The sequence below is a fragment of the Chaetura pelagica genome, unplaced genomic scaffold (assembly GCF_000747805.2).
Source record: "Chaetura pelagica isolate M959 unplaced genomic scaffold, ChaPel_1.0 scaffold31, whole genome shotgun sequence".
Taxonomy (NCBI): Eukaryota; Metazoa; Chordata; class Aves; order Apodiformes; family Apodidae; genus Chaetura; species Chaetura pelagica.
Window position 1 is genome coordinate 2,055,524 of NW_009952481.1, and position 14,541 is coordinate 2,070,064.

The following is a 14,541-nucleotide window of genomic DNA, read 5'->3' on the forward strand; positions in this document are numbered from 1 at the left end:
TCACTTTGCTTTGTACTGGCCACACACTGTTACAGAGACATAAATATTTGCCTAAGATTGGCATGGTTGTTTTATACCCCAACTTCCAAATGAAAATACTGCTGAAAAATTATGGAATAGCAGAGATCTTTATCTGCATGGAGGCACAAAAGATTAAGCAAGGCCACTCTACCAGTAGTATCTGACCCTCAGTAATACACTGACCCTCTTTCTTTAGCTCTTCCCACCATAATAAGTCTAGAAACACAAAGATAGTTAGCTGGATTGATTGATTGATTGATTGATTGATTGATTGATTGATTGATTGATTGATTGATTGATTGATTGACTGACTGATTGATTGAATAACTGACTGACTGACTGACTGAATGAATGATGTGTAGGTAAAGGAAAACTGGGAAAGGTTATGCTCATGCACTTTAGAACACCATGGCTTCCTTGATTATTATTATTTTTTAATGAAACTTTGTATTACATATTGTTTTTACTCAAAATACTGCAGATAATTTCACAGTTGTCATTGTCCAGTGTATATTCAGAAAGGACGGACTTTTCTACTCTGCCTCCATCTGCTTCAACCAACACAACTTTCCAGATGCAAGTGATTCATCTTGTGTCTTTTATACCTTCCCAGTCCTTCGGACAAGACATTCACTTCCATCATATGATAACTGCTAGCTGAAGTTGTTGCCAAGTGAACACTGATACCATCAGAAAACCACTTCTGTGAGAAAAACAGTGGATTGTCTAGAAAGGCTGTAGAAAAGCTGTAATATCTTAGTCAGTGGGGATTTAGGACAATCTGATGATACTTCCAAAATTAACTGGCAGCTTTGCAGTAGCTGAATCAACAAAAATGTAAATACTTAATTCTAGCACTTTGCAGATATCAATGTGAACTTATATTTTTCAATATGAGTGAACTGGAGTATGATAAACATTGGTTCTTTAATTTTTAATGTTCTTCCCTCCTCCTCCTTTACTTACTTTTTTTATATATATAATGAAACTGTTAAGAAGGCATTTGAAGTGAGGAACCCTGCTATATCAAAGCCCTGCTGTCTAAAATGGCCTGGAATTCCTGAAATCCCATATTATGACCTTGTTGTCTCTTCTACAGAGAATTTGAAAGAAATTCCAGATCACAAAAAAGCAGTAATGTAAAACTATTTTTATTGAAAATACATCTACAAAGTAATGTTTCTCAATCCACTCTGGGTGCATACCAATGCAGAACCAGTGAGGGATGGGAAAGGGAATCTTTCTATAATACCTGATTTCCATAAGAAACAAAGTTAGTATATAAAAAAGATCACATTCTTTGTGACACAATTCACTTTTCTCAGCTGTAGTCATAGAAAGACAGCCATTCACATTGTCTTTGCAATGTATTTCCAAACAAGATCTTAACAAAAAATTAAATCGTTATGTCATAAATTCTACAGTTAATGTTTATACACACATTCTGAATACAGTATCTATATAAAAATATCTCTAATTACATATCAGAAAATGCCTGTCTGTATACTAGATTTGCATTCTGTTAGCAAAAAATATCCCCCTTGTACTTGTTTTCTTTTAGTTAGAAATTCATTTAGAGCTTTATAGGTTTGACTGCTTAATACTCTGTATTAAACCCTACTCACTTCATTCACTGGAGAGTTCCTGCTCACATTGTCTGGATTACTGAACTGGAGGAGATGGGCAGGAGTTTTCAGTCCTAAAATAAGCAGTCTTATCTGGGAAAAGATTTGTCTTGAACAAGCATGCTGACATTTTCACTACAGTTGTACACCAAATTAATGTTCCTTTGGTGACAGAAGCAACATATTGAATGTTTTTTAAGCAGCATCTGGAACATTGTAAGGCAATCCCTAATTTCCATCATCAGAATTTTGTGACAGGTTGATGGAGAAAGAAAGCAACTGAACATTTTAATAAAAAAAAGGTCACCCAGCACTATTGTGCCTGTCAGTATTTTTTCATTCCCCTAACTCTAACTGCAATATAAAACTTTCCAGTTTAACCTCTGTAATAATAAAAGGCAAAAAGCAAATAATTACTTCATTTATATTTCTAGAATAGGGCTTCCTCAGGGAATAATCTTGAAATGAACAAAACAAGCCACAGAATTACAATTGTGTTGTGTCCATTTTTCATTCTTTCCTTATCTGTTACCTGAAAGAAACCTACAAGTTGTGCTTTAAAATCTTTTTAAATAAAAAATTCAACACTTTTAGTAGTTACTATTTTGCATTTTATATATTTTTCCATGTAAAAAGTAAAGAAACCACCCATTAGTTTTACTTTCTAAAGGGCTATTTTTTGAGATGCTACCAATAAACATACAAGGATTTCAAAATTTCGTGTTGAGTTAGGGAGCCTTCTTCTCCAGATGGAAAAATGTAAATTCAGCTTAACAGCTCTATAACTTATCAGTGGGATGACCAAGCTTTTGGGAGGTTTCCAATCAGGAAACCTCTTATTGGTCTCAGGGATTCAGATTTAGAATCCAGTCCCTTTAGGATCTGGGCATTTCATGCTTCTGCACCTTCTGCAGAAGGCTGGCACTGCCTTCTGTTTGTATTGCTGCTTATTAAGTAGATAATTGGTGTACACAGAGCATGCAATGTTTTTTCCCAAACAGAGATGAAGACACATTTTCTGTCCCAGTCATTAAAGCCTAGGGCCTTGCTCCCACAAACACAAACATAGATTGTTCAGCTGGGTTGTGATGTTGAAATTAAAGGGACAAATCCAGATTGGAAGTAGATACATACATAAATGTTTGCAAGTGATTGGGAGCTGACTAGGCTATGTTTCAGTCAAGATCAGCTGAGGCTAATGCAAAAACTGTCAAGATAAAATAACTTTTTCATTAATATTTCAACTCAGCTGATGAAAGTGCTGATTTGGGGTATTTTAAAATTTTTGTATATCTTCTCCCTTTAAAAAATTTCAACAATGTCCTTTTTCTTTTTTGTTTCCTTTTTTTTTTTTTTGTCCTGCTAGTAGAAGAACAATTATAGGGAAAAAAAACAACACAAAACAAACAAAAAAACCCAAAAGAAATAAACAAAATAGATAAAAGAGCAAAAATCCTGTGCTTAGCTGGATCCAGTTATCAAATCAGAAGTATTGATTGTGTGTTCATACATGTTGGAAATTTTGCAACAAGAATTAAAAAAAAAAGTAAAAATTTTGGGCTGTGCTATCTGTTTTTAATTTCTTACTTTCCAGTTGAAAAAAAAAAAAAAAAAAAAAAGGCACAGGACTGAGCAACAAACGTGCTCATTTTTGTTCTTATTTCATTGAAAACATCTTTTTTTTTATCCTCGGTTAGCGCATGTTTAGCAGGACCAGTGTTGTTGCCTGTTAATTTCTTTTTTTAAAGTAGGAAGCCAACATATACTGTGATCACTGCTAATTTGGAATATATTTTCATTAATTCTTTCCAGTGCTAGTGTAAAGGGAGAAAAAAAGGAATAAGTGAAGTTGGTGAATTCAAGATATAAATGGCTGGAAGAGATGTGTGGTTTTCACACTTACAGTGTTGGACTCATGCTTTCTTTACCCTACATCTTGGTTTCACTGTCTAGTGGTTTTTCACTTTCATTTTCTTGTGAGATCAGTTGGTATGGTTTCTTCATTTCGTTCTCCTCTATCACAGAATTACCCATTTCAGCATCCTTGTTCTTCAGCTCATGTCGTGACAAATGTTCAACAATTCCTGCTCCAATGGAGTCTCCCAACACATTGGTAGTGGTACGGAGACGATCCCTAAAGAATAATAGCAAGACAGCCTTTATTTCACCACTTGTTAAGGGAAGCATGCAGACTAGATGTTAAAATGACCTTTGATACACACCAGATGATTCAGCTGTTTTAAGTATATTAATTTATCTAAACTGTTAATTCCATTATTTCTTCTAGAGAAATGAACAGATATACTAGGATTTGGAGTAAAAAAAATGTATTAATAATCTTGGCAGCACCACAGCAAAAAATAGCTGTGTGATAAGGACAACAAAAAGAGCATTTGGTAGATGCTTCTCAGAGGCATTTAGGTACTCTGATGGTTTGGGTTTACAACCTCTGAATATGAAAGCTGATGAGAATATACCTTGTTAGGGTCATTTTCCTCCTCAGCATAAATTATGGTCAGTAATTTAGGGCAGAATTGTGCTGAATTATTTCAAATTAAACCACAACAATTCAGCCCTCTTGGGGGGCTCTGCTCCAAGAAGTAGGAGGCAGCTTGATGAGGAATGATGGGGACTGTTACTTGATAAGCATCCATCTACATAAGGTTGTGGGCATGTGGGTAGACAATAATTTGAAGACATTATTTTCTGGTAACAACATGAGCAACTTCTTGCAGGGATCACTTGAGAAGACTGAGGGGTAAAAGCCTCTGGAAACTATAACACAGGAGTTACACAGAAGAGAGGTCAGAGGAAAGCTTCTACTTTTGATCTAGTTCCTGGACCTAAGGGATTTCTCCATACACCTACAGGTGTCAGTCTTATATGGACAGAGGAATGGAAAAACTGGGGGTCAATATACTGTGGAGGCTGAATAAGAGAATTACAGAGCTGGTTTTCATTTCTGTGTCTGTGGGGCAGAAGTATGAATGTTTCCTAGATTAGATAGTCAGCAGGGCTGCAATGAACCAGGTTGGATCTGAACCAGCTGTAAGCCTGATTGATGGAAAGGTTTTCATTATCACCCTACAAAAAATAGATGCCTAAAGCAATTCTTTGCTGATTTAATTATTGTGTCTGAAAGTTTTTCTAGTACCCTAAGGATACAGATTTCTAAGTCACTCTTTTGCATGCAAGAGGAACCATAATTAAATAGCACTCCACACCATCTGTTCTAAGAAAATACACATGGATGGTGAGAAACTGTGATTCGTTTTAACACTTCTTTCCAACTGCCTTCCACAGAAAAATAATTAAAACACTGATTGCAGAATTGCCAGAATGTTCCTGGCTATTGCACTTCTAAATACTGTCTAAGCCCCTAATGACTTCATAAAAATACTTACAAGAACCAGTCCACTGCAATGATAAGAGTGATATCATCTGTAGGCAAACCTACTGATGTAAGCACAATGACCATGGTGACCAGTCCAGCTTGAGGAATGCCTGCAGCTCCAATACTGGCAGCTGTAGCTGTGATGCTGTGCAAAGAGATGGCAAGAGCAATTAATTGATTTCCTTAATAAATTCTCCTTATAATCTGGCAAACATTAAAACCAGATATAAAGCAAGAAGACATTTCACCAGAAGTAAATAAAAAGATGAGCCCAGTCACTCATCTGAACAGTACATAGCTGCCAGGGGGTACGGATCTTAATCACAAGTGTTTACACTAAATCTTTATCCATAATTCTCAAAACATCATTCTGTTAGGTGGTAAATCCCCTACTAGATGCTAAGGACCAGACGAACACATGCCCTCACCTATTGAACAAACTGACCCCACAAGCTCAAACATGTTGGAAGAAAAGCTGAGGAGGTAATTTTGTCCTGGCAGATCTAATGGAAGAACTTTTATTCTTTGTCCATCTCATTAACCTCATGCCAGGTGAAGTATCTGTCCTACAGAACCTGGCATTCTGCCATCTGAAAACACAAAGCTGCCAGAAACCCTGAATAATACAGTCTAGCAACATGATAGAAATATGCTTGTTCACACCTGGTTTAGGAAGAATTTGTTTTGCCAGGTGATTTGTCAGGGAGCAACTCTCATACTAATGAGTATGGAGCTGTTGTCTCAGAGTGTGAAGGCAAAATTTTGCCTTCTGTTGATTAATACTGAATTAAGCTGACGGCTTTCATGGAGGCCAACACTTCTGCTTGAAAATCTTCTACATTCCCAGTTCACCATATCTGAACTTTCAGTCTTATACTCTTTTTCTGCATGTTTACCCATAACCCTTTTCTCTTGAACTGTTTGAATAACAATGAAATCAATGCAGATCAGTTATTGAGTGCCACTTAGTGGGTTATTTGCTGTTCTACTTCAAACATGAAGGCTTGAAAACATACTTATCTTGTCCACCTCTGTCAGCTGATGTAATTAAAAGTCATTACTGCTCTTTATGCAGATTGGTCTGCTTGTATCCTGAGATGATCAGGACTAGGAAACACTACCTCTCCTGGCATTAGCACTGTGATGCTTCTATGCTATTGCTTTGTACCTGCATTATGAACTACCTGGTACTGAGTTTAAGTCTCAACAGCTGCATGATTTCTCAAGAAAGAAAATATAAAAGTAATTAAAAACTGTCTTTGTTGACTCTAGTAAGTGCAGTGGTAGTTGTGTAATGTAACAGTTTATTAAAGGTTTACCTAATATGTGTAAAGGTTACCCCTAATATGTGCTGGGGGCCTCTTCTGTGCAGAAGATGTAAATCTTTACAGTTAGTCAGCTACTGAAACAGGTCTTGGTTTTACCTTTAGGTGCTTTATTTAATCTCACATATAACAGCAAGAAGGAGTCATCATGAAGATGTTTATATTCTGTACCTGATTGTGATAATTTGCCCAAAGTTCAGATCGAAGTTGTTAACCTGTGCAATGAAAATTGCAGCCAAAGCTTCATATAAAGCAGTTCCATCCATGTTAATTGTAGCACCAACTGGGAGTACAAATCTCGTAACTCGTTTGTCTACTCCATTTATTTCTTCCAGACACTTAAATGTAACAGGTAGTGTTGCAGAACTGAAAAAAAAAAAAGAAAAAAGAAAAAAAAAAAAAAAAGAAAAAAAGAAAAAGGTATGCATATGATGGAGATTCTACAAACAGGGAAGGAAAAGAGTGTCATATATTGCGATAATAAGAGAGACTGTTCTGTCTTAATTTTTATGTGATCTACCAGAAATAGTTGCGGGTTTTTTTAAATGTAAAAGCTGAATTCAAAGCTTCTAATTATGGAGGTTCTCGTAATGATCTTGGAAAGTTTTTCCAATGATTAATTACTGTAATTCTCTATGTTATCCCTAGTCTGAGTGTCTAATTTCAGTATTTTGCCATTTAAAAATGATTTTAAAATTAATGTTTCCCATTTTTTATGTCTTGGAGTTATGATTGAATAATCCCTGAGCATTCCTTTCCTGAATTCATGCAAACTGAGGTATTCAAGCCTTCACTAAACAGTATGTCTTATCTGATTTATTTGCTTTCTCCCCTGGAAAGGGCATTTTGAGGAACTGTTACATTACCACTTCAGGGTTAAGACAGGTAGGCAGCTAAGCACCACAAAGTGCAATCTGTCACCACAGGCAGACCAATGCCCAGACAGTTCCCAAGTGAAAGAGGACTGGCCTCCCTAAAATCTCCTTTTCTCCTTTTGTTGATGAGCATGTTGTTATATGGCATGTTACATGGCACCTCTTTCGTTGGTTCAAGCCATCTGCCTGGCTGTGTGCCCTGCCAGCCCATTCCACATTCCTCTCCGATAAAGTGAGAAACACAGAAGGCTTTGATGGTCTGTAAATACTCGTTAGCAATAGGTGGAACATCAGTGTGTGATCAGTGTTGTTTTAGTCACAAATCTAAAACATGGCACCTACAAGCTGCTGTGAAGAAAAGTAACTCTGTCTCAGCCAGGTCCCGTGCACCACTTGATCTTGTTCCCCTGCTGCTACATGCAAATACCATATGAATGAAAATTTAATTTAAAGACCAAACCCGTTGAACACTTTGTCTTCATATGGTACGGGAGTCCTGATTCAGTTCTCATGATGACAAGTTCCTTTTCAGAGATACAGCCTCAGAAGAAAGGTTAAAGTAGTCATTTTTCAAGAGGTGCCTGGAATTTTTGTTCTTAAACTCGTATTTCTACATGTGATCACACTAAAGTAAATTTTTCAATACCTAGAAATTAATCAAATTATTTGGGTTGGAAGGGACCTTGAAGATCACTAGTTCCAACTCCCCTGTCATGGGCAGGGACACCTTCCACTAGACCAGGTTGCTCAAAGCCCCATCCAACCCGGCCTGGAACACGTCCAGGGATAGGACAGCCACAGCTTCTCTGGGCAACCTCTGCCAGTGTTTCATTATCCTCGCAGTGAAGGATTTCCACCTAATAGCTGACCTAAATAAGTTTAAAACCTTTTTAATTTTGAAACTATTCCCCCTCATCCTATCACTACATGACCTTGCAAAAAGCCCCTCCCCAGGTTTCCTGTAGCCCCCTCAGGCACTGGAAGGTGCTATAAGGTCTCCCCAAGAGCCTTCTCTCCTCCAGGCTGAACAGCCCCAACTCTCTCAGCCTGTCTGCACAGCAGAGCTGCTCCAGCCCTCTGATCACCTTTGTGGCCCTTCTCTGGACTCATTCCAACAGCTCCATGTCCTTCCTATGTTTGTGGCCCCAGAGCTGGACACAATACTCCAGCTGGTGTGCTATGAGAGCAGGGTAGAGGGAGAGAAATCGGATTACTCTGTCTCAGTGACCTCTTTACTGATTAACAGACTTTCATGTTTTTGAAAAATTGATCAATATCAATAAAATAAAATACTGTTAAAATGTAAAGCAAAGAAGTGTTGTGGAAGATTGTGCTAGAAAATCTCTTTGATGACAGTCAGTCTTGAGTTGAATTTTGAACAGCTATTAAAACCACTTGCAGTATTGCATGGTCTCTTGGTCTAGGTACTTGGAATCTGGAGCTGCACCAAGTGGAACCTTACAGAAGCTGGAGCATACCCTCTTAACTGTATTTCTATAACCAACCAAAGCTCTAGTTTAATTTTATTTGCTCCTAAACCTTCTTGACTGACATTAGTGTTAATATATTCTTTTAAAAATAATTATTAGTTAAAATTTCTTTTAGGCATTTCACACATGTGCAAAGATTGACATAAAAATGTTGAATTAATAATTGTCCCTCTCTACCCATTAATATACTGTCATAATTTTTTTCAAGTCCTCAAAAGCTTTTTCTGTGATACAATACTTCTAAAACCTACTAAAATTAAGGGTGTTGAAAGGCCATATGATACAGGAACATAGCTTTGATTACAATAATGTTTCCTTTCATCATACATGCAAACTTTTTACTTTTTTCATATGGTTTACCTATGACTTCACAAACAAAGCACAAAAGTGGCAATTCTGTTGCAAGTTATATATGCATCACTGGTTTTCAGGATTTTGAACACAGAACTTCAGCTGCCAGTAAGGTCTCTCAGGCTCTCTCAGACACCCCTCTGAACTTTCATGTTTGCCAACTAGAGTTAACCAATTACATTAGACAAAGTTGTTTCTCAAATCAGTAATATTATAAAACCAACATAGCCTTAAAATATTTTATTATACCTGGAAGATGTTCCCAAAGCTGTGACTAATGCCTGGATTAAGCCTCCAATAAATACCCAAGGGTTCTTACGAGTGATCAGGAAGTAGAGAAGAGGTAGGACAATGACAGCATGAATTAGCAAACCGATGATAACTGTTACAGTATACATAGCAAGCTGGCCACCAATAACACCCATATCTTCCATCTCAACAATTTTTCCAGCAATCAAGAAGAGGATTCCAAGTGGAGCATACCTAAAAATAAAAAATCATATCAGTATTGCACTGAACAAAGGAGAAACTCACTCCCATATCCATACTTTTTGTGTCTGTCTGCATGCAGGACTGTAGGATTTCACTGTTAGGATGACTGCACATACTCAGAAGCAGTTCAAGAGTTTACCTGTTAATAGTTCAACTGGATCATTCCACAACAGTGAATGTTTCTGTTGGACTTGGGATCTGATTAGGATTTCAAGATGTACAGTGTGCCTTTCAGACATGCAGGAAGATGAGCTCTCTTTGGAATTCAAGTGTAATCTAAAAGCTAGTTTAGCCAATTCTGTTATAATTGTGTCTGTATGAATGAAGGCTCAACTGACAACACTGCAGACCATGCCAAGCACCCAGTTTCATTATTGTGCCAGTGCTGTTTCCCATGTTATTAGGGAAGAAACCCACACAGAAGTCTGATAGCTTCCAATGATTTCAAGCTGCTTCTGGCCATCCCCCATTTTGTCCAGCAGGGCACTAGACAAGTACTTTAGTGCGAAGCCCTCTGTACCACAGAGGACATCTGCATTCTGGGGCAGCAATGAAGGTGGTATGATCTGCTTTTTCCTATGGGCAAGCACAGCTACGGAGGAAGAAAGAGACAGTGCTGAGCATATAACTCTAACATAATTCTACTGCAGGTGGACTTTTGTTACAGCCTTATTTCTATAAATGTCAACTTGTCTTTTCACACCAAGTTACCACAGAACAAAATTTGTCCAGCACATCTCAATTGTATTTTAAGCCATTGAATATCTTGAGAAATTTCTCAGAAGTAACATTTCTCACCTGCTGCTTTAGCACCTTAAGCATGTGTGTAAAGACAGAGAAAAGGTTTTTGCTTTGTATAAATACTTCCTGATAGAACAGAGTTTTATTTACTGTAAAAAATATACTTTTTTTTTTTATACCTAGTACTGCAACATATGTGTGTGTGCTCCTGGGTAGGCTTTTGGTGTTGACTGTTTCTTTTCTGTAGTAAAGAAAAAAAGTAATAATTTCTTTTCTTAATTAATCTTATACCTGAAAAAGTAATGTATCTTAATTGTTGGAAGGACTTCACATCTGATGTTTGAGGGAAAATGTATTGTTTTTACTTACCTGTTGAACACAATAAAGAAAGTAGGAAAATTATGTGTATGGGTAAGCAGTGCAACTAGCATGCAAGGACATATATATACATGTACACTACACCACTGTAGGCATCAGTTGTGCTGGAAACTAATAGTAACAAGGTCTTGCTGTGTAGAAATAAGATTATGGGAGAGGTTTGTTGGTTTCCTTTAGTGAAGTCAGATTAGGATATTAGGAAACTGAGATAGCATGCTGTTGTGATTGCTATCTTTATGAAGACACAGAATGGTTCTGTATGACCTTAGCAAGTTCTGCCATAGACTGATTTTTCTTATGTCATGTTAAACACACTGAAAGAGTAGGAATATTTAAGAAAATTCTTGAAATACAGAATTATAGTTCTTGGGTTTATTTATTAAAAAAACACAAAAGTCGATATCTTATTGTTTGACTTCCTGCCAAACAGACTTCTGCTATCCAGTGCCTGACTGTGATGAAATAACATTGTTAGTAACTTAAAACAGAATTTATCAAAGAGGCACTTACCACATGATTAGAGCTACCAATCTCATGATAGCCTCATTAAGGCTATCAAAGAATTCTTTTAATGCCCGACCTTGCTCCCTCATGCTTCCAATCACCAGGCCAAAGCTTATTGAGAAAACCACCAAGCCAAGAGCATTCACTCCATTTACAGAACCTGCAACAGGAACTATTTCCTCTTTCATTTGGGTGAGCTTTTCCATTGCTTCTGATACATTGCTTATTATGGAAGCCACTGTGGATGTGTCATTGGATGGAATAGTTACTTTAAACATTCTCTTTTCATAGTTTGTTTTGAACTGTTAGAAAAAAAAAATAAAAGAAAGATAGGAATTATGTGAATTATAGCAAATAAAGTAAAAAATAATGCTTTTTAAAAAAATTATTGATTACTGTTGTAGGACATTTGAATTCTTTGTATAATGTTTGTTGGTACTGTGATGAAAACCTTATTTTCCTAAAAGCAACAAAAATCCATACTAACTTCAAAGCTAAATCTTTACCTTTAGCTTCCAGAAGTTGTTTTATCATAAATATGTCAAAATAAAAGGTAAAGATTTGCCATGCTCATGAATTTTGTGACAGAATGGCTGAACCTTAGTTTACATTTTTAGAAACTGTTATTTTTCCTAACAAAATTTCCCAACTGTTAAATTAAATTAATTTGTCTTTTTCATCTAGGTAAAATATCTTTATGTGCTCTGGTGTTTTCTTACTTTTTAATCTTTTTGAATTAAAAAATATTTAGACTGAAAGCGTAAAATATTTAATAAATCTTTCTTCCTTTACTGTGCTAAAGCCACTAGTTTTCTATGCTTTGCAGTAAGAAATAATTTTTCTTAATCAAGAAAAGAGTTTTACCTTAATTGGTTCCATTATGGAATGGGAAAATAAACTGCAAAATCTCAATATGCTCCTAAACATCTTCTTTCAAAACCAGTCTTTTCCCAGATAATGCTTTTTGAAAGAAAAATGTGCATCCTCAATATTTCTGTCTGGGCTCAAAAAACCCTGCAGCTCTGTCCTGATTAAATGCTGCTGAGCACAAAAAAATGCTAAATATCACTAGTAAAATGTTTCTACTATATCTGAGATTGTTAAATCCCTTATTAAAGCAATGCCATGCTGGCATCAAGGTTGTTCAGCAAATATGAATTGTTACTTCTTTGGATCTGCCAATAAGAAACAAATATTAAGTCCAGGAGCTGTGGTATTATTAGTAATATCTGGAGATCTTTGTACATTCCAGAAGTATTTCAGTGAAATGGAATAGTTATGACTAAGATGGAAAACTTGAGTATCTGCATGCTGACCTAATCTTTGGTTATTACTCACACCTGAATAATTTTGGTGCACCCCTTCCACATATCTGCTGTATCCTCCTGAAGGCTTTAAGTCTTTCAGAGTTTCAAATAAAACTTCCTGACAAGAGATTTATGGAGGGTTTCTAAATAAGGTGTATCAGAATGGATCTCAATGGAGGTCAGGTATTCTTGAGTTTTAAATGAAATTTGCTAACATGTTTTAAGATGTGGGCTGTGGTTAGAGGAGACAGCTGAGCTGTTCAAACCATTTGCTGACACAGAAAAACCCAGTTCTATTCCCTCACCCACTCAGATCCAACGTGTGATAATTTCTTCTCTCTCTCAGTTCTAGCTCGATCTTTCGATGTGCCAATTCTGTTTTTTTAAATTGGCAGAAAACTTACCATGCAAAAAAAAAGTGGCCATTTTTGGGTGAAGGCTATGGAGGTGCTTCAGCTCACTTACGGATGAAGGCCAGACAAGGCAAAACACTGAGACAGGAGCTACACAGCCAGGGAAGGAGGGATGGGTTTGCTTCTTTAAGTGACAGAGAGGTAGTAGAGTGGAAATTTTCTAAAATATATCACTAAAGGGATTTTAGTTCAGTCCTGACAGGAATGCTGAAATACTGTCTCACACCATATATCAAATACTTTTTTTTTTTTTTTTTTTTCTAGATGTGTATAGGAATGATAATTTTGTTGTATATATATTTTTATTACCATTTTTCAGTAGGAAAATAAACTTAGATAGAAATAACCTTAATGCAAATATCTGAAAGGTGTAATTTGGCTGGGCATAAAAATTAGACATACATAAAAAAGCAAACTGCTTCATGAGGAGCAGAATTAAAGCCTAATTTCCTGCCATATTTCCTATTGAGTTCCTACTCTCCCTAGATACATCATGACCGACTTTGTCCTGACACATCTTCATTACCCTCAGGTCCTTTCTCTGCTCCTACCTCTATGTCTTAGTCAAAAGCAGCATATGATGTGGCTGTTAGACGGCGTTAGATCTGTGCTGCCTGCTGGAGCAGGCCATGAGCTAAGTCTTAAACTGCCTCTCTTTCAGAGGCTGCACAGTCTTGGTTTGTCTGAGAATAGCCCCCCTTGTGTGAAATTGTATCTGCAAGTAAAATATAACAAAATAATGGCATTTCTGGACTTTTTTACAAGACCCAGTGCTAATGAACAGTTTAAAATGCTTTTTGATTAAGTTATCTCATTATGAAATAGATAATACAAGTACTTTATTGCCTGATACAGTGAATTAGTTGTCTAGGCTTTTACTATTCTTTTCATTAGTTGTACAAGATATCCACAGTTGTCTGGCTTGAATACATTGCATGACTCTAAGAAGAAACATTATAACATTGCAGTAGCACATTCCAGTGGTTAACTGGGAGCCAAGGTAATTGCATGGGTAACAGTTCTGAAAACTCATTACTTACTGTCAGTACTCTGAGATATTATAATTAGCGCTGTCTGTGCTAAAGTCTGTATGATGATGTAGTTTTTAGTGAATGATAATTTTAAAAGCAACAAGTTCGCTTAAATGCGAGACTAAAAAACTGAAAAGAAATGAACATAAGGCAGTGATAGCCCATCTTCCTAATTAAAAAACAGCTGATGACACAGGTCAAACTATCTTAACTAGCCAATATTATAATTAGAAATAGACAGCATATATTAACTTATTATTAGTGTCTGGATGTGTGATTAAAACTTTCAATCGCTTTGATAAGGATGAGTTCAGGAAAGACTACTTAATTAAAATTAACTCAGAAGAAATGCAGTTATCAGATACACCTTTCCAGTTCTTTATGCCTCATCTGGCATCACATTCCATTTGTTCACAAGGGAGTGACCCAGATTGTTAAACTGATCCTGTTTCTCATGATAAATCACTTGGGTTTCTTTTGTCTTTTGATATATCCCCAAAGCACAGCACGAAGAACAAGCAGTTAAAAAGCAGTGCTTAAGACTGCTTAGCCCCAGGCTAGATAGCAAAGAAGGAGAAATGAAGATACAATGGC

General features: G+C 36.5%; 1 protein-coding gene across 4 annotated transcripts in view; it reads right to left on the bottom strand.

The window, feature by feature from the left end:
• Positions 1–3,320: 3,320 nt before the first annotated feature.
• Positions 3,321–14,541, bottom strand: part of SLC1A3 (solute carrier family 1 (glial high affinity glutamate transporter), member 3) — a 64,303-nt gene continuing 53,082 nt past the window's right edge. For 2 of the 4 annotated variants that reach the window (XM_010008725.1, XM_010008723.1), the window contains 5 exons: positions 11,203–11,498; positions 9,331–9,564; positions 6,537–6,731; positions 5,051–5,185; positions 3,321–3,780 (listed from right to left, as the gene is read on the bottom strand). In XM_010008725.1, the coding sequence (XP_010007027.1) occupies positions 3,576–3,780; positions 5,051–5,185; positions 6,537–6,731; positions 9,331–9,564; positions 11,203–11,498 (1,065 nt within the window). In that variant the 3' untranslated portion in view covers positions 3,321–3,575. The remainder of the gene's footprint in view (positions 3,781–5,050; positions 5,186–6,536; positions 6,732–9,330; positions 9,565–11,202; positions 11,499–14,541) is intronic. The other 2 variants (XM_010008726.1, XM_010008724.1) reach the window with 2 other exon arrangements.